We start from the raw sequence: 20649 nt of genomic DNA, 5'->3' as shown, positions 1-20649 counted from the left end.
TAGGCAGAGGCACAGACAGGGAGGTAGGCAGAGGGACAGACAGGGAGGTAGGCAGAGGCACAGACAGGGAGGTAGGCAGAGGGACAGACAGGGAGGTAGGCAGAGGCACAGACAGGGAGGTAGGCAGAGGCACAGACAGGGAGGTAGGCAGAGGCACAGACAGGGAGGTAGGCAGAGGCACAGACAGGGAGGTAGGCAGACGGGGATTCACCGCAGGGATTATACAGTGACCTTTCCCTGGGCTGCCTGGAGTGAAAGGACATCCCTCCTCAGGTCAGGGAATAAAACAGGATGCGATCGGGGATTGATCCATCTCCCTTCAGGAATGATTAGATTAGATTACTTACAGTGTGGAAACAGGCCCTTCGGCCCAACAAGTCCACATTGACCCGCCGAAGCGAAACCCACCCATACCCCTACATTTACCCCTTACCTAACACTACGGGCAATTTAGCATGGCCAATTCACCTGACCCGCACATCTTTGGAATGTGGAAGGACGGAGCACCCGGAGGAAACCCACGCAGACACGGGGAGAACGTGCAAACTCCACACAGACAGTCACCTGAGTCGGGAATTGAACCCGGGTCTCAGGCGCTATGAGGCAGCAGTGCCACCCAAATGAGCAACCACCAAAAAAAAACAATCTGGTATTGGTGGAGTGACGTGGAGAGGTCCCACTATAAACACAATGGGGAGAGAGAGAGATACAGAGGGGGGGGGGGGGGGGAAGAGAGAGAGGGAGAGATACACGGGGGGGGGGGGGGGGGGGGGGAGAGAGAGAGGGAGAGATACAGAGGGGGGGGAGAGAGAGAGGGAGAGATACAGAGAGAGAGAGGGAGAGAGAGAGGGAGAGATACAGAGAGAGAGAGGGAGAGACGTGATGAGCATTTCATCCCATCAAGTTTGAATTCATTCAAAGTGTGCCTCATTGCAGGCAGAATTGGTCACACAGACACAGGAAAAGAAAGAAACACAATGCGTGTGATCAGCTGTTTTGTCGTAGAGGGACATGTGGGTCTCTGTGAATCTATACCCGTGTACACAAACAGACACACAATTAGAGACACAGAGAGAGACACAGATAGACACACATACACAGACACAGAGAGAGAGAGAGACAGGAACAGATATACAGACACAGAGAGAGACATATACACAGACAGAGAGAGAGAGAGAAGCACAGATAGACACACATATACAGACAGAGAGAAGAACAGAAAACACAGATAGATACACGTATACAGACAGAGAGAGAGAGAGATAGAGGGAGACAGAAACACAGATAGACACACATATACAGACAGAGAGTGACTGAAACACAGACACACATATACAGACACAGAGAGAGAAGAAACACAGATAGACGCACATATACAGACACAGAGAGAGCGAGAGAAACACAGATAGACACACATATACAGACACAGAGAGAGACAGAAACATAGATCAACATACATATACAGACACACACACAGAGAGAAAGACTGAAACACAGATAGACACACGTACAGACACCCAGAGAGACAGAAACACAGAGAGACACACTTTTACAGACACAGAGATAGAGAGACAGAAACACAGAGACACACACATATACAGACAGAGGGAGAGAGAGACAGAAACACAGATAGACACACATACACAGACACAGAAAGTGATTGAAACACCGATAGACACACATATAAAGACACAGAGAGACACTGAAACATAGATAGACACAGATACAGACATAGAGAGACAGAAACACAGGTAGACAGACATATACAGAAAGAGAGAAAAGCTGAAACACAGATAGACACAAATATACAGACACAGAGAGAGACAGAAACACAGATAGATACACATATACAGACAGAGGGAGAGAGAGACAGAAACACAGGTAGACACACACATAAAGACACAGAGAGACACTGAAACATAGATAGACACACAGATACAGACACAGAGAGAGTGAGACAGGAAACCTGTACAGGAAACCTCCATCCCCCATCACGAAGGACTCAAAGCCCTCCACTTCTTCCTTTCCCGCCGCACCAACCAGTACCCTTCCACTGACACCCTCCTGCGACTGACTGAACTGGTCCTCACCCTGAATAACTTTTTTTTCCAATCCTCCCACTTCCTCCATACTAAAGGAGTTGCCATGGGCACCCGCATGGGCCCCAGCTATGTCTGCCTCTTCGTAGGATATGTGGAACAGTCCATCTTCCGCAGCTACACTGGCACCACCCCCCACCTTTTCCTCCGCTACATCGATGACTGTATCGGCGCTGCCTCGTGCTCCCACGAGGAAGTTGAACAGTTCATCAACTTCACTAACACCTTCCATCCCGACCTCAAATTCACCTGAACTGTCTCAGACTCCTCCCTCCCCTTCCTAGACCTTTCCATTTCTATCTCGGGCGACTGACTCAACACAGACATCTATTATAAACCGACTGACTCCCACAGCTACCTGGACTACACCTCCTCCCACCCTGCCCCCTGTAAAAACGCCATCCCATATTCCCAATTCCTTCGTCTCCCCTGCATCTGCTCCCAGGAGGACCAGTTCCAACATCGCACAGCCCAGATGGCCTCCTTCTTCAAGGACCGCAGATTCCCCCCAGATGTGATCGACGATGCCCTCCACCGCATCTCCTCCACTTCCCGCTCCTCCGCCCTTGAGCCCCGCTCCTCCAACCGCCACCAAGACAGAACCCCACTGGTTCTCACCTACCACCCCACCAACCTCCGTATACAGCGTATCATCCGCCGTCAATTCCGTCAACTCCAAATGGACCCCACCACCAGGGATATATTTCCCTCCCCTCCCCTATCAGCGTTCCGCAAAGACCACTCCCTTCGTGACTCCCTTGTCAGGTCCACACCAACCCAACCTCCACTCCCGGCACCTTCCCCTGCAACCGCAGGAAATGCAAAACTTGCGCCCACACCTCCTCCCTCACTTCTCTCCAAGGCCCCAAGGGATCCTTCCATATCCGCCACAAATTCACCTGCACCTCCACACACATCATCTATTGCATCCGCTGCACCCGATGTGGCCTCCTCTATATTGGGGAGACGGGCCGCCTACTTGCAGAACGTTTCATGGAACACATCAGGGACGCCCGGACCAACCAACCCAACCACCCCGTGGCTCAACACTTTAACTCCCCCTCCCACTCCACCAAGGACATGCAGGTCCTTGGACTCCTCCATCGCCAGAACATAACAACACGACGGCTGGAGGAAGAGAGCCTCATCTTCCGCCTGGGAACCCTCCAACCACAAGGGATGAACTCAGATTTCTCCAGTTTCCTCATTTCCCCTCCCCCCACCTTGTCTCAGTCGATTCCCTCAACTCAGCACCGCCCTCCTAACCTGCAATCCTCTTCCTGACCTCTCCGCCCCCACCCCACTCCAGCCTATCACCCTCACCTTGACCTCCTTCCACCTATCACATCTCCATCGCCCCTCCCCCAAGTCCCTCCTCCCTACCTTTTATCTTAGCCTGCTTGGCACCCTCTCCTCATTCCTGATGAAGGGCTTATGCCCGAAACGTCGAATTTCCTGTTCCTTGGATGCTGCCTGACCTGCTGTGCTTTAACCAGCAACACATTTTCAGCACATATACAGACACCCAGAGAGAGAGAAATTGAAACACAGATAGACACACGTACAGACACAGAGAGAGACAGAAACACAGATAGACAAACATACACTGACACAGAGAGGGAGACTGAAACACAGATAGACACACATATAAAGACACAGAGAGACAGAAACACAGGTAGACACACATATACTGACAGAGAGAGAGAGAGAGCACAGAGAGAGAGAGAGCACAGAAAGACGCACATACACAGACACAGAGAGAGACTGAAACACAGATAGACACACATATAAATACAGAGAGAGAGTGATACACAGAAATACACGTATATTGGCACACATGCACATATATACTCACTGACACCGTAATGTCCCTCAGTATATTGTCAAGAAAAAGGTTGATCTTCTTCAACACAACCTCATTACCAGAATAAAGTACACTGAGTGAGCACCATGTGCGAATATAAAAGGCGATGGTTTTGTTTTGGCTGGAGAGGGGGAGGGTGGATTTAAAGTAAACCCCCCCTCCCCCCCACACCCACTTGTCAGCCAGTGGAGATAAAGGAAGGTATCAGACAACGTCAGCGTTACGTCGGAGAGGTGATGTGGAGCTGTCGCTGTTGGACTGGGCTCAACAAAGTTGAAAAGTCACACGACACCAGGTTATATTCCAGGCAATCCAGCTGTTTGACCCCAACCTGGTGATGTGAGACTTTAACATTTAGGAGAGTTAGAAACACTCTGTTTTGATCAATCATTCCCAGTTCGCACTTTCCCTTCATTTCAATCAATCACTTTATTGGTTTTGGACTCAGACTTGGGAGTGAATCACTCAGGGAGATGCTGCATGTGGATTATTCCAATTGCACACAGTGGGATCAGACCAGAAACCCGCCATTTTCCCTCAGCTCTGCGCAGTCGCTGCCTCAGCTGCTGACCCCTCTGTCGCAGGCGGGGAATCCTTCTGGAGTGGGTCCTTGTCCCCAGACGCTTTGTTCCGCTTGAAGAATCCCAGCTGGAAAAGGTCAGAGTTCAAGGGTCAGATCATCAAGACTGGCCATGCCAGAGCGTGGCAGGCGAAGAGGGGAAGGAATCGAGTTCATTAACAAGTTGTAAAGAGGGCTGTGGAGTCACAGAGAGACTGACAGAGTGCTCAGGGGGAGTTTAACCCACCCTTAACATTTCATATCACCATGACCTGCTCAATAACTGGGGGTCCCCGCAAATCTCTTGCTGAATTACATTTGTGGGGGCGTAATGGGTGGAGGAGATAGGAAGTTCCTGAGGTCAGAATGATCTACCCCAACGCCCATCTGCTGCGCTGGGGTGCAGAGGAGGGGGCAGACGACAGTTCTGGGGGTTTGTGTTACTCAGGTCTGGATGATGAAACCCCCCCTCCTCTCCCTCATAACCCACTGGTCACCTGACCTGAACCACATCCCCAATGAGGTCTTGTTTGGAGGTTCAGCTGTTTCTCAATCCCAGGATGCATCCTGGGAACCAGCATCACCCACGCCCCATGCTGGTTTGTTGCTGCTCCACAATCTGACCTCAGAGTCAGTGAGGGCGTTGACTGAGAGTCGAGTGGGTGGCCACTGGGTGGTGGGGGTTTGAGGGAGGGGAGTATAAGGGTGAGGAGGGGGAGCTCTGTAAAGGCAATGTGATTGAATTGCTTGTTCAGTACCACTCGCCTGTTCAACCTTCCTCCCCATGCACCCCCCCCCTCCCCCCACCCACCAAACTAACGTCAGGACCAAGGTTGGGTGAAGGAAGGAGAGGGAGGCTCCTGAGCTCAAAATGTGGATTCGGCTGCTCTCCCATTTTCCCTGATCTCTGATGAATACAGGCCCTACCTACTTGACCAGACACCGAAGGCAGTGCCTCCAGTGGTTGGAGTTGGGATAAATCTCAGGTGACCTGACTGAAACATACCTGTGAGGGTTTTCTGGGAGAAGGACTGGGAAGGATGTATTCCCTTCAGTGACAGTCTGAGACCAGACGGCTCAGAGTAAGGGCTCAACATTCCCACTATCTTCTCTCCTTCCCGTGGGCCCCCCCACTCCCTCGCTTGACCACACCCTCTCGACCCTCTTGCTCCCTGTCCTCTGTCCTTCATCAACCTCAGACCGTGCTCTCGATGCTGTCTGACTGGATAGCCGCTGTATCCCTGAACTTGTAGGATTTCCAATTGATCCCCATGACTCCCCAGTTCAGTCCAAAATGATCACCAACCATCTCCCTCCAGCCCTTCCCCTCAGTATTCCCCAGCCCGACACGCCCCACCCTGACGGTGACGGTACCACCTTGTAAAGGACAACGCAGCAGATCATGAGCAGGAAGAGACCGGCCACACTCCCAGCAACAATCTCCACCAGGTGATCCGCCATCACCAGCACATCCACCTCAGTCTCGATCTAGAGGGAGAGGGTCACAACAGGGTCAGTACACTGCAATGGGAGTGACCCCAGTCGGACCCAGGGATATGGAACATGGATACAGGGCAGGGATGTGGGGCAGGGATGTGGGGCAGGGATGTGGGGCAGGGATACGGGACAGGGATAAAGGGCAGGGATGTGGGGCAGGGATGTGGGGCAGGGATAAAGGGCAGGGATGTGGGGCAGGGATGTGGGGCAGGGATAAAGGGCAGGGATGTGGGGCAGGGATGTGGGGCAGGGATAAAGGGCAGGGATGTGGGGCAGGGATGTGGGGCAGGGATAAAGGGCAGGGATACGGGGCAGGGATGCGGGGCAGGGATACGGAGCAGGGATACAGGGCAGGGATAAAGGGCAGGGATACGGGGCAGGGATACGGAGCAGGGATACGGGGCAGGGATACGGAGCAGGGATACGGGGCAGGGATACGGAGCAGGGATACGGGGCAGGGATAAAGGGCAGGGATACGGGGCAGGGATGCGGGGCAGGGATACGGGGCAGGGATACGGGGCAGGGATAAAGGGGCAGGGATGTGGGGCAGGGATACGGAGCAGGGATACGGGGCAGGGATATTAGATTAGATGAGATTACTTACAGAGTGGAAACAGGCCCTTCGGCCAAACATGTCCACACCGACCCTCCGGGGAAAACCCATCCCACTACATTTACCCCTTCACCAAACACTACGGGCAATTTAGCACGGCCAATTCACCGAACCTGCACATTTCTGGATTGTGGAAGGAAACCGGAGCAGACACGGGGAGAACGTGAAAACTCCACACAGAGAGTCGCCTGAGGCTGAAATTGAACCCGGGTCCCGGGTGCTTTGAGGGAGCAGTGCTAACCACTGTGTCACCGATATGGGACAGGGATGTGGGACAGGGATATGGGAGAGTGATGGAGCAAGCAGATATAGGAGAGGGATATGGCACATGGGATCTGGGTAACACAGCCCACTCCCTGTGAAGGGGATGTGGTGGTCATTTGCTCTATCCAGCCCGCTGTGATTTGGGTCACTTTTGGACGATTTATATCTGGATCTTTAGCTGGTTGGGGAATGTTAGATGTGAAATTTCGGGAATGTCGCAAATATCCCCCTGGCATCACTCACCATTGACTCCTTCAACTTATCGTTCACATTCGATACATCCACGTACTTCTGCTGATCATAACGGAGTCGTAACTTACTGATCAACTGAAACTGTTTCACATTCAACTGTGACATGGAGAAAAATTACAACATGAATATCTGGGACTCAATACAGACCAGAAACCACGCAACAACAATACTAAAACACTGACCAGAACACTCCCTCAGCACTGACCCTCCGACAGTGCCCACTCCCTCAGCACTGACCCTCCGACAGTGCCCACTCCCTCAGCACTGACCCTCCGACAGTGCGGCACTCCCTCAGCACTGACCCTCCGACAGTGCCCACTCCCTCAGCACTGACCCTCCGACAGTGCGGCACTCCCTCAGCACTGACCCTCCGACAGTGCCCACTCCCTCAGCACTGACCCTCCGACAGTGCCCACTCCCTCAGCACTGACCCTCCGACAGTGCGGCACTCCCTCAGCACTGACCCTCCGACAGTGCCCACTCCCTCAGCACTGACCCTCCGACAGTGCGGCACTCCCTCAGCACTGACCCTCCGACAGTGCCCACTCCCTCAGCACTGACCCTCCGACAGTGCCCACTCCCTCAGCACTGACCCTCCGACAGTGCCCACTCCCTCAGCACTGACCCTCCGACAGTGCCCACTCCCTCAGCACTGACCCTCCGACAGTGCGGCACTCCCTCAGCACTGACCCTCCGACAGTGCCCACTCCCTCAGCACTGACCCTCCGACAGTGCGGCACTCCCTCAGCACTGACCCTCCGACAGTGCCCACTCCCTCAGCACTGACCCTCCGACAGTGCGGCACTCCCTCAGCACTGACCCTCCGACAGTGCCCACTCCCTCAGCACTGACCCTCCGTCAGTGCCCAATCTCTCAGCACTGACCCTCCGACAGTGCGGCACTCCCTCAGCACTGACCCTCCGAAAGTTCGGCACTCCCTCAGCACTGACCCTCCGACAGTGCGGCACTCCCTCAGCACTGACCCTCCGAAAGTTCGGCACTCCCTCAGCACTGACCCTCCGACAGTGCGCCACCTCCTCAGCACTGACCCTCTGACAGTGCCCACTCCCTCAGCACTGACACTCCGACAGTGCGTCACTCCTTCAGCACTGACCCTCCGACAGTGTCCACTCCCTCAGCACAGATCCTCCCACAGTGCCCGCTACCTCAGCACTGACCCTCTGACAGTGCCCAGTCCCTCAGCACTGACCCTCGACAGTGCCCACTCCCTCAGCACCATCCCTCCGACAGTGTCCACTCCCTCAGCACTGACCCTGCAACAGTGCCCTCTCCCTCAGCACTGACCCTGCAACAGTGCCCTCTCCCTCAGCACTGACCATCCGACAGCGCCCATTCCCTCAGCACTGACCCTTCGACCAGTCCCACTCCCTCAGCACCATCCCTCCGACAGTGCGGCACTCCCTCAACATTGACCCCCTGACAATGCACACTCCCTCAGCACTGACCCTCCGACAGTGCGGCACTCCCTCAGCACTGACTCTCTGACCTTTCCCTCTCCCTCAGCACTGACCCTCCGACCTTTCCCCCTCCCTCAGCACTGACCCTCCGACCTTTCCCCCTCTGACCTTTCCCCCTCCCTCAGCTGTGGTCAGCATCAGACGAAATGCAGGTGGTTTTCCATCCAGCTCCTGGTCAGAGATGATCCACTTACCTGAGTAATTGCCTCAGTCCTCACCTCCCCCTGAATATCGAAGATCACCTTCTCATGGCCCCGCAGGTTGGACACCTCACACCTCAGCAGAATGCATGGCGCGATCCCACAGTCCTGCAACAGTTGGGACATTGGTTGGGAATATCGGAGTGATGGGGAGTCGGTTTGCAGATGGCACTGCGATTGGTTGTCTCAGTGGAGTCAAACAACAGCGACATCTTGGTGTCTGTGTGTCCTCCCTCACCATGGGCCTGATCCCTTGCAGACTGCCATATCACTAAGGTCGCTGCTCTGATTCAAGCAGTGAACTGGAAACCATCGACCACTGAGTCTCATACATCGGTGGCTGGACCCAGTTGGAGAGGATTCTTCGGGATTGGAATTATGTGCATTTGGAAAAGCAGGGCCCGATGAGGGACAGAGCGCACGGCTTTTGTGTGGGGCTGGTCATATCTGACGAAGGTGATTTATTCGGCGAATGGAGATTGGAGTCCCAGAGTGTGGTGCTGGAAAAGCCCAGCAGGTTTGGCAGCATCTGAGGAACAGGAAAATCGATGTTTTGGGCAAAAGCGTTTCATCAGGAATGAGAAAGTGGACTGATTGTCTCCCGGAGGTGATGAAGGTGATTGGTGAGGGTAGAGCAGTGGATGTTCTGCACCTAGAGTTTAGTACAGTTTCCGACAAGAAGGAATGTTTCCTGTAATCCTGGTCACCCACCTCTCAGAAGGAGAGCGGTGTAAAATTTGAAAGGGTTCGGAAAAAAATATGCAAGGAATGTGGCCAGGATTGGAGGGTTGGGGTGAGAGAGAGAGAGAGAGAGGCTGGATAGGCTGGGAGGCTTATCCCGAAAGTTAGGATAGATGGGATCTCTGGGGATTGGCCGTATGGATACAGAATGGGCTCACCCATTGGAGGGGAATGTGGAAGGCTGGAGGTGTGTGACTGGTGTGGTGTTCCGCAGGGATCTGGACTGGGACTCCCTGCTGTTTGTGAGATATACACGCATATGCAATTCTGGATATAGAATTGGCTGGCCAACAGAAGGCAGCGAGTGGTAGTAGAAGGAACATATTCTGCCTGGAAGTCTGTGGTGAGTGGTGTTCCACAGGGCTCTGTCCTTGGGCCTCTACTGTTTGTAATTTTTATTAATGACTTGGATGAGGAGATTGAAGGATGAGTCGGCAACTTTGCAGATGACACGAAGGTTGGAGGAGTCGTTGACAGTATCGAGGGCTGTTGTAGGCTGCAGCGGGATATTGACAGGATGCAGAGATGGGCTGAGAGGTGGCAGATGGAGTTCAACCTGGATAAATGTGAGGTGATGCATTTTGGAAGGTCAAATTTGAAAGCTGAGTACAGGAATAAGGATAGGATTCTTGGCAGTGTGGAGGAACAGAGGGATCTTGGTGTGCAGGTACATAGATCCCTTAAAATGGCCACCCAAGTGGACAGGGTTGTTAAGAAAGCATATGGTGTTTTGGCTTTCATGAACAGGGGGATTGAGTTTAAGAGTCGTGAGGTCTTGTTGCAGCTCTATAAAACTTTGGTTAGACTGCACTTGGAATACTGCGTCCAGTTCTGGTCGCCCTCTTATAGGAAAGATGTGGATGTTTTGGAGAGGGTTCAGAGGAGGTTTACCAGGATGCTGCCTGGACTGGAGGGCTTATCTTATGGGGAGAGGTTGACTGAGCTCGGACTATTTTCATTGGAGAAAAGGAGGAGAAGAGGGGACCTAATTGAGGTATACAAGATAATGAGAGGCATAGGTAGAGTCGATAGCCAGAGACTATTTCCCAGGGCAGAAATGACTAACACAAGGGGTCATAGCTTTAAGCTGGTTGGAGGAAAGTATCGAGGGGATGTCAGAGGCCGGTTCTTTACACAGAGAGTTGTGAGAGCATGGTATGTGTTGCCAGCAGCAGTTGTGGAGGCAGGGTCATTGGGGACATTTAGAGACTCCTGGACATGCATATGGTCACAGAAAGTTGAGGGTACATACATGAGGATCAGTGGTCGGCACAACACCGTGGGCTGAAGGGCATGTTCTGTGGTGAAAAACAAATATATATATATATATATGAGTTGGATGGGATACTGAGATTGCAGATGGTACAAAGGTCAGTGGAGTTGTTGATAGTGAAAGGTTCACAAAGGATCCAGTGGGAAATCGATCAGTCGCTGCTATGGGCAGAGAAACGGCAGATGGAGTTTAATCTGAATAAGTGCGAGGCGCTGCACTTTGTGAGATTAAACGTTAAGAAAAAGTGCACAGTTAGTGACAGGACCCTGAACAGTGTTAATGTACAGAGGGATGTGGGGCTCCAAGTCTACTGTGTCCAGAAAGTGGCCACGCAAGTTGATGGATTAGTAAAGAAGGTGGATGACGTGCCTGCCTTTATCGGTCAGGATCAAACCAGGGACTGCAGATCCTGAAAACCAGCTTCTGGATCAGAGCGGTGCTGGGAAAGCATAGCAGGACAGGCAGCATCCGAGGAGCAGGAAAACCAACGTTTCGGGCATTCATCAGGAATCCAGGAATTATGTGCATTTGGAAAAGCAGGGCTCCCATGAGGGACAGAGCGCACGGCTTTGTGTGGGACTAGTCATGTCTGATGAAGGTGATTTATTCGGCAAATGGAGATTGGAGTCCCAGAGTGTGGCGCTGGAAAAGCAAAGCCCAGCACAGTATTCCTGAGGAAGGGCTTTTGCCTGAAACGTTGATTTTCCGACTCCTCGGATACTGTCTGACCTGCTGTGATTTTCCAGCCCCACTCTAATCCAGAACCTTGATTGGTCGGAGGGAAGTGAGTACAACAGGCAGCTTTCCGAAGGCCTCAGTGAAGTCCCACACAGAGTATCGTGTGGGGATCTGGTCGCTGCCTTCCAGGAAGGATGTGGAGGATTTCGGAGAGGGTTTACCACTGCACTGCCCGGATGAGACGATAGGAGTTGGTCAGCCTGAACTGAGGATATCCTTACGCCCTGGTCATATTGGTTATGTCAGTCACTTGGACACAGGAGGTTCCACATCTCTCCCCCACCCCACACTCCTGCCAGAGTGCAGTCAGTTTCATTTCTGCCCCCGTCCCAGAGCCCTGTGTTGCGTCTGCTACACAGAGACTCAATGAGAACACAACTTTTATCAATAACTTAATTAAAATTCCAACACCCAGAGAAACAGGCGCATGGCCAGGGAACCAGTAACAAGCGGGGGGCTGGGGTGGATCTTAAAGGTATAAATGTGGATGGGCAGGGCTAGGGTGATAAAACAATGCAGAGTTAAAGGGGCAAATACAGCTCTCCACTGACCCCTTCCCCAGCCCACCGCGTGGTCCCCACCTCATCCAAACCATTCCAGTCTCTCGCAAGCCCAGTCCGGCCGTCCCACAAACCCATCCGGTCATCTTCACTTCCCAGAAACAACAGATGGACAGACGGGACGGTCAGGACCCAGAGGGACACGGACTGAGGGGGATGGAGGAGAGACCCAGAGGGAGGGAGGGACACGGACTGAGGGGGATGGGGGAGGGACCCAGAGGGAGGGAGGGACACGGACTGAGGGGGATGGAGGAGAGACCCAGAGGGAGGGAGGGACAGGGATTGAGGGGGATGGGGGAGAGACCCAGAGGGAGGGAGGGACAGGGATTGAGGGGGATGGGGGAGGGACCCAGAGGGAGGGAGGGACAGGGATTGAGGGGGATGGGGGAGGGACCCAGAGGGAGGGAGGGACAGGGATTGAGGGGATGGGGGAGGGACCCAGAGGGAGGGAGGGACAGGGATTGAGGGGGATGGGGGAGGGACCCAGAGGGAGGGAGGGACAGGGATTGAGGGGGATGGGGGAGGGACCCAGAGGGAGGGAGGGAGGGACACGGACTGAGGGGGATGGGGAGGGACCCAGAGGGAAGGAGGGACAGGGATTGAGGGGAATGGGGGAGGGACAGGGATTGAGGGGGATGGGGGAGGGACACGGTGGGGGGACATGAATTGAGTGTGACTGGCTCAGAGGAGGCGAATGTGTTGGATTGTTATCCTTGACATCTCCAGCAGAGTGTGTAGGGGCAGAATGGCCTCCCATTGTGCCCACTGGAATGACTCTGCATTTCCCACAAATGCCACTCTGCACCACCTTACCTCAGTGACGTTGTCTTGTCTGTTGTGAACAGAGATCCCCTGCGGCCTTTTCCCTCTGTCGATGGAGGGTGAGCACACTGAGCGGTGCGTCTGGTGTGCGGGTGGTGCAGGAGACAGACAGACACAAACAGACTGTCAGAAATTCATCCCCTCGCTGGGTCCAGGAACCCCCCACCCTCATGTTCTCGAGACGTCCCTCCCCATCACGAATGTTACTCCCCACTGCTCCCAGAGTGTTTGCAAATATCGTCAAAATGTTCATATCTCCCCGCTCGTGCAGTCTTGGACATCCAGGCGGCAGGAAAGCACGGAGCTGATTTCTCATGGTGAACAGTGATCGCTATTTCCAAGTGGCTCCTCGCTGGGAAACAAGGATTTAACACAACCAGCTTGAACTGAAACCCACCCCCTTTTGGCACTTGGACCATCGCCCTATCAGAAGCTCCGATGGGAGCAGGTGTGGGTTGGGAAGGTGCTGTGTGCGGAGCCTCAGTGGGTTTCTTCAGTGCATCTTGTACCATCGGAGCACCGGTGGGTGGAGGGAGAGCTGGTGCTGCTGGACGTGGTGCCAATCACGCAGGGTAGGCACAGTTTCATCCTGGATGCTGTCCTGCTCCAGGAGTGCTGTTCGAGCCTTCCCCGCCCAGGGGCAGCGGGGAATATTCCCTCTCACTCCCGACCTGTGCCTGGAAGATGGTGGAGGGGAGGTCAGGAGGTGAGTTACTCACCGCGGGAGTCCCAGCCTCTGACCTCTGACCTTCTTGTGTAGCCACTGGATTGATACGTATCACTACCTGGGATGGTAACTGGACCACTCAAGATCGGAGTCGGTTACAGAGAGCGGTGAACTTGGCCCGGACAATCAGAAAGGCCAACCTCCCATCTATAGGATCCATCTGCCAGGCCCTCTGTCAAGGAAAGGCCACCAGCATTCTCAAAGATCCATCCCACCCTGGCAATGTTTTTCTACAACCTCTACCATCGGGGAGAAGGGACAGAAGCCGGAACACACACGCACCAGCCGGTTTCACAACAGCTTCTACCCTACTGTTGTTAGAATACTGAATGGACTCACAAACCCTTAACATTCGCCTGTCCCTGTGGTTTTGTTTTTGCCGCTGTTTCCCTGTTATTTACTACCTGTGCTCCTTAACTCTGGGATCTGCCTGGGTTGCTCGCAAGACAAAGCTTTTCCCTGGGCCTCGGGATTATACATGCAATTCAGCTTCACTCAACTCAACTCAACTCGATATGACGCTGGGTTCAGTTCAGTTTCTGGTTAATAGTAACCCCCACGATGTTGCTAGTGGGGGATTCAGTCATGATAACAGCGTGGAATACGCCAACAGCAACACTGTTTTCATTGGTGATGGTCATAGTGTGGTGTTAGAACATCGAACAGAGAACAACTCAATGCAGAACAGGCCCTTCGGCGCTCTATGTTGCGTCGACCTGCGAACTATTCTCAGCCTGTTCCCCCTACACTATCCCAAAATCATCTATGTGCTTATCTAAGGATTGATTAAATCTCCCTTATGTGGCTGAGTTGACTACATTAGCAGGTGGGGCATTCTACGCCCTTACCACTCTCTGCGGAAAGAACCTGCCTCTGACATCGGTCTTAAATCTATCACCCCTCAATTTGTAGTTATGACCCCTCGTACAAGATGATGTCATCATCCTATGAAAAAGACATTCACTGTCTACCCGAGCTAATCCTCTGATCATCTTGTACGTCTCTATCAAATCCCCTCTTAGCCTTCTTCTTGCCAATGAGAACAGGTTCAAGTCTCTCAGCCTTTCCTCATAAGACCTTCCCTCCAGACCAGGCAACGTCCTGGTAAATCTCCTCTGTACCTTTTCCAGTGCTTCCACATCCTTCCCAGAATATGAGGACCAGAACTGTACACAATATTCCAAACGTGGCCGCACCAGGGTTTTGTATAGTTGCAGCATGATATTGCGGTTCTGGAACTCAATCCCTCTATGAATGAAACCTAACACACTGACTTGGTATTCATGCTAGAAGCCGGACACTGCCGGGATCTCGCTGTAAACAGGCACAGCCCCTTCAGTACCTGAGGAGTCGGGAACGGTGCTGAACGTAATCACTGCCAAACATCCCCCCTGCCCTCCCGTTCGACAGAAGGAAGGGCAGTGAGGAAGTAGCTGGAGATAGTTGGGGGTGAGGATACAGTTCTGAGGGATATCCTGCTGCTGAGGTAACTGACCCTTCACAACCACCTTCCCTTGGGCTGGCTCGAACTCCAACATGCACAGAGTTTCTCCCACCCACCACTCCCTAAAAGAAATCCACCCTCCCCCCAATACCCACTGGCTCTGGTACTGCTCGGGTCACACGGCTGAAACTGGAAGCAGATAATTGTCACGGTGGCTCAGTGAGCACAACTTCACCCCCACAGCACCAGGGTCCCAGGTTCGAGCCCACCCTCAGGCAACTGTCTGTGTGGAGGTTGCACGTTCTCCCTGTGTCTGAGTGCACTTCTTCCGGGTGCTCCGGTTTCCTCCCACAATCCAAAGACATCAAGGTTAGGGTGGATTGGCCATGGGAAATTGTCCAGTAGTGCCCAGGGATGTGCAGGTTAGGGGGGATGGACTGTGGGCTGAAAATGTGTTGCTGGAAAAGCGCAGCAGGTCAGGCAGCATCCAAGGAACAGGAGAATTGACGTTTCGGGCATAAGCCCTTCATCAGGAATGAGGAGAGTGTGTCCAGCAGGGTAAGATAAAAGGTAGGGAGGAGGGACTTGGGGGAGGGGCGATGGAGATGTGATAGGTGGAAGGAGGTCAAGGTGAGGGTGATAGGCCGGAGTGGGGTGGGGGCGGAGAGGTCAGGAAGAAGATTGCAGGTTAGGAGGGCGGTGCTGAGTTCGAGGGATTTGACTGAGACAAGGTGGGGGGAGGGAAATGAGGAAACTGGAGAAATCTGAGTTCATTCCTTGTGGTTGGAGGGTTCCCAGGCGGAAGATGAGGCGCTCTTCCTCCAGCCGTCGTGTTATGATGTTCTGGCGGTGGAGGAGTCCAAGGACCTGCATGTCCTTGGTGGAGTGGGAGGGAGAGTTAAAGTGTTGAGCCACGGGGGTGGTTGGGTTGGTTGGTCTGGGCGGCCCAGAGGTGTTCCCTGAAGCGTTCTGCAAGTAAGCGGCCCGTCTCCCCAATATAGAGGAGGCCACATCGGGTGCAGCGGATGCAATAGATGATGTGTGTGGAGGTACAGGTGAACTTGTGGCGGATATGGAAGGATCCCTTGGGGCCTTGGAGAGAAGTGAGGGAGGAGGTGTGGGCGCAAGTTTTGCATTTCTTGCGGTTGAAGAGTTGGATTGGCTGTGGGGATATTGTCCCATAGTGCCCAGGGATGTGTGGGTTAGGGGGGATTGGCTGAGGGGATATTGTCCCATAGTGCCCAGGGATGTGTGGGTTAGGGTGGATTGGCCACTCAGGAGAATATGCCAACTCTACACTGACAGTCGCCTGAGAATGGTATTGAACCCATGTCCCTGGTGCCGTGAAGCAGCATTTCTACCCACTGAGCCCACCCCATGCCACCCTGTTGCAGGTGGGACATGGTGTGGGCACCCCCTGGTGGATAGTCAACACCGGCTCCCCATTTGCCGTCCATGTGCCTCTCCATACCATCTCCCCCAGACCCCCTTTGGCCCACTCACCTGGTTTCGTGGGGACACGGAAACGTTCCAGATGGACTGTCCGCTGAGACGGTCTGGGACAGAGAGGATCACTCCAATCGGCACGCTGCGGTCTCCCAGGTTCTCTACCTACGGCCAACAGAGATCGCAGTCAACTCTGGAAGGCAGCAATGCCCACTGGTGGTCCCTGCTTTCCATCTGAGCCACATGCAGAACATAGATGGGGATCGATCTCAGGGCAGATACGGAGGCCCAGGGGCCATCTCTGTCCCCAAAATGGTGGCCCTGGGGTCAATTGTGTCCACAAACTAAATGCCCAAGGAGTAACTCTGCCCCAAAATGGAGGTCCAGAGGATTACTGTGTCCCCAAAATGGAGGCCGTATCACTTTTCCAAACATGGTGGTGGGGAATGACGAATCCCTGTTCACTGGGATTCCCAAACCGAGGAACATCATTCCCCTTTCTTGGGCTCTTCGGGTTAAAGGCAACTGCGGGTTTGGCTGTGTACTCCATATTGTTACTGAGCAGGAGGGGTGGAGCGAGGGAGGCGGGGGAAGAGAGAAAGAGAGACAGTGAGAGAGAGAAAGAGAGAGACAGAGAGAGAGACAGAGAGAGAAAGACAGAGAGACAATCCCCTCCCAGCACTGACCCCTGTTCCACTAGACGCCATACCCTGAGCCGAGAGCCGTTCCCCTGTGGCAAATTACCCAGAGGCACTTGGGATGGAGCTGCATCAGTGTCTTTCTGCAGTAACATGGAGGCTGGACCAGGGAGGGAGGATGGGATGACAAGGTCACAGGGAAAGGGGAAAGTCAGAAAAGGGACAGGATGGGCAACTTCCTCACACAGAGGGCCAACAGGTGAAGGGGTACAGGTGAGGGAGGGTAGTTGGTACAGACCCCTGACCATCTACAGCAGCAGGGGGCGATGGTGGTGGGGGGTGGGGTGGTGGTGGGTTGGCACCAGGTCCCATTGGGGAATGGTCGGAGGCGGCTGCTGCTGTGGTGGACGGGCAGTAGGTGCGCCCCGTGTGGTGGGGTCCTGGTCCTACACGTGGAGGCCCAGAGTCGGGTCTGTGCCCGTGTCCCGAATCTGAGAACATCGGGGCCCAGTCCAGGCCTGGTCCCTAATGGAGCCTGAGGCCTGAACAGTGCCACACTGCAGTAGGGTCCTGGGGCGTGGAGATCGGGCCTGGGATAGAGTCACTGCAGCTCCCCATTCCCTAACCCCCTCTTGCCCACCCTGCTGCACCTCGGGCAAGAGCCATGGGAGACCCCGACAGGGCGGGCAGTGGGGAGGAGGAGCCCGAGGACCACTCCTCACCTGGTAGGAGTGTTTGACCAGCCGCTGCTCCTGGCTTCCAGCGGTGACATTGATGTGCCGCGTGGACTCGATCCTGCAAACATACAGAAGGATTGGCAGAAAGCGGGCAGTTACTTCAACAGGTGGCACACAGAACGGACATGGCCTAATGTGGGGTACTGAGGGATACACAGATGGAAGAGGGAAACGCCAGGGACACCGGGTGGGAAACTGGGAAGTGGAGATCCAAGCTGACTCATCGGTGACTCAGACACAGACCGTCCAAACAATCTCTGTCACCCTCCGTTCCCCACGGCCTACCCACCCTGACCTGTACATCCCTGGGCACTACGGGACAATTCCCCACGGTCAAACCACCCTGACCCGCACATCCCTGGGCACTACGGGACAATTCCCCACGGCCTACCCACCCTGACCCGCACATCCCTGGGCACTACGGGACAATTCCCCACGGCCTACCCACCCTGACCCGCACATCCCTGGGCGTGATGGATGAACAAGGATTTGGGACCGACATGTCTGTCAAAGATGGAGAGACACTGTCTGAGGGGTGGCTCAGAGCAGAGTATTTGTGTTTGCATCAGAAACCCCTCCCCATTGACCAGCCTCCCTCCCCCAGACCCTCACTCCCCACCCTCCATCTCCCAGCAGCCACTCACCCGGAGGTCACCACACTGACAGTGTAACGCAGGAAGAGAGTCCGGGTCAGAGTGCTCTCGTTGGTAATCCGCACAGCGTTCCCACTGGAGAAGGACCGAGGGAGTGAGGGAGGGACAGACAGAGGAGGGAAACAAGTCATCAGCTGGGGTCCTAAACCCCCTCCTCAACAGCTCATCCCGACACTCACTCAACTCAGCTTAAATAGGAGGGGGCTGTCATTGGGCAACAGGTACAGGGAGCTTTACTCACTATCTAACCGTGTACCGTCCCTGTCCCTGGGATGGAGGGACAGTGTAGAGGGAGCTTTACTCTGTATCTAACCCCGTGCTGTCCCTGTCCCGGTGATAGGGTGACAGTGTAGAGGGAGCTTTACTCTGCACCTCACCCTGTGCTGACCCTGTCCCTGGGAGTGTTTGATGGTGGGACAGTGTAGAGTGAGCTTTACTCTGTATTTAACCCCGTTCTGTCCCTGTCCTTGGGATAGGGGGTCAGTGTAGAGGGAGCTTTACTCTGTATCCCAGCCCGTGATGTCCCTGCCCCTGGGATGGAGGGACAGTGTAGAGGGAGCTTTACTCTGTATCTAACCCCATCCTGTCCCTGTCCTGGGATGGGGGGACAGTGTAGAGGGAGCTTTACTCTGTCTCTAACCCCGTGCTGTCCCTGGCTGCCGGGTCAGGTCTCACCTGGTGGCGGTGACGGTGAAGTTTGCTGCCAGGTCCTCACTCCCAGAATCAGAGACGTCAAACTCTGCGTTAAATGTCACCTGGAGGGGTGGATGGAGAAAGGAGAGAGAGAGAGAGAGAGACGGGGGAATGGAGCAGGGAGAGAAAGAGAGAGAGAGTGAAATAACCCAGGCAACTCTGACTCAGAATATTTCCAAAGAGAATGTCTTGGAAGCGGGAAGAGTGACGGAAGGACCAGGAGAAACAGACAACAGAGAAATGAGGTGGAGCTGCTGGTGTTGGCCTGGGGTGGACACAGTTACAGATCCCCAACACCAGGGTATCGTCCCCCAGGTTTACTTGGCAGCGCTGCTCGTTCATCAGGTGGTTGTGGAAAACACAATTGTAAGACACAGAATTTATAGCAAAAGTTTGCAATGTGATGTATCTGAAATTATACATAAAAAACCTTGATTGTTTGTTGAGTCTTTCACCTGTTCAAATACCATTATAGTTTCACTTCTTTCATATGTAAATCACAAAACCCTTGTTTTTAAAGTTGCATTCCCAGGTTAGCTGTTAACGGTGATAGCTAGACAATATGTTGAAGGTGTTAGCCCCCTGTGTTCTCTGTCTATGACCTGATGTTTAGATTGATTCTAATCTAAAAAGTGAGATAATGGAGTTTTACATAAATTCCTGCAGTTTTTGAGCTCAGAGTTCGACATGAATGTATGCAGTTTTTGAGCAACGTGCAATGTAACTCTGCAATACAAATTCACACACAGAATATATGTGTGTATGTGGGTCTTTGTCTGTCTGTGTGTGTGTGTCTGGGGTGGTGTGTGTGTGTGTGTGTAGTGGGTGCAGAGTGTCTTAAGTCTGTGAGGGGGTGTATGTGGAGTGTGGGAGTGTGTGTGTCTGTAAGGGTGTCCATAAGAGAACCCAGGGGGCTAACACCAATTGTTACAGTTAACCTGAGAATGTAACTTCTAAAGAAAAGTTTTGTGATTTACATATGAAAGAAGTGAAACTATAATGGTATTTGAACAGGTGAAAGACTCAACAAACAATCAAGGTTTTTTATGTATAATTTCAGATACATCACATTGCAAACTTTTGCTATAAATTCTGTGTCTTACAATTGTGTTTTCCACAACCACCTGATGAACGAGCAGCGCTGCCAAGTAAACCTGGGGGACGATACCCTGGTGTTGGGGGATCTGTAACAAAAAAGAAAGGAAGGGGAATAAACATAGGATTCCATGAGAGAAAGAAGGGATGAGTGTGGGAGGGATGGAGGGAGCAGGAAGGAGGAGGAGGGGGTGAGTGTGGGAGGGACAGAGGGAGCAGGAAGGAGGAGGAGGGGGTGAGTGTGGGAGGGAGGGAG

The 20649-nt window shown here is 53.5% G+C and overlaps 1 protein-coding gene across 1 annotated transcript in view; it reads right to left on the bottom strand.

Moving 5' to 3' along the window:
- Positions 1-4377: 4377 nt before the first annotated feature.
- Positions 4378-20649, bottom strand: part of LOC132833541 (integrin alpha-X-like) — a 159445-nt gene continuing 143173 nt past the window's right edge. Inside the window, exons 5-14 of the mRNA XM_060851903.1 lie at positions 20423-20482; positions 19281-19360; positions 18597-18680; positions 17938-18010; positions 16635-16742; positions 12952-13041; positions 8821-8934; positions 7140-7244; positions 5900-6010; positions 4378-4611 (exon numbers count right to left, since the gene is read on the bottom strand). Coding sequence (XP_060707886.1) covers positions 4501-4611; positions 5900-6010; positions 7140-7244; positions 8821-8934; positions 12952-13041; positions 16635-16742; positions 17938-18010; positions 18597-18680; positions 19281-19360; positions 20423-20482 — 936 coding nt within the window. The 3' untranslated portion in view covers positions 4378-4500. The remainder of the gene's footprint in view (positions 4612-5899; positions 6011-7139; positions 7245-8820; positions 8935-12951; positions 13042-16634; positions 16743-17937; positions 18011-18596; positions 18681-19280; positions 19361-20422; positions 20483-20649) is intronic.

The sequence above is a fragment of the Hemiscyllium ocellatum genome, chromosome 37, assembly GCF_020745735.1.
Source record: "Hemiscyllium ocellatum isolate sHemOce1 chromosome 37, sHemOce1.pat.X.cur, whole genome shotgun sequence".
Classification (NCBI taxonomy): Eukaryota; Metazoa; Chordata; class Chondrichthyes; order Orectolobiformes; family Hemiscylliidae; genus Hemiscyllium; species Hemiscyllium ocellatum.
The sequence above is the reverse complement of the archived record's forward strand: the minus strand, read 5'-3'. Positions and strand labels throughout refer to the sequence as shown.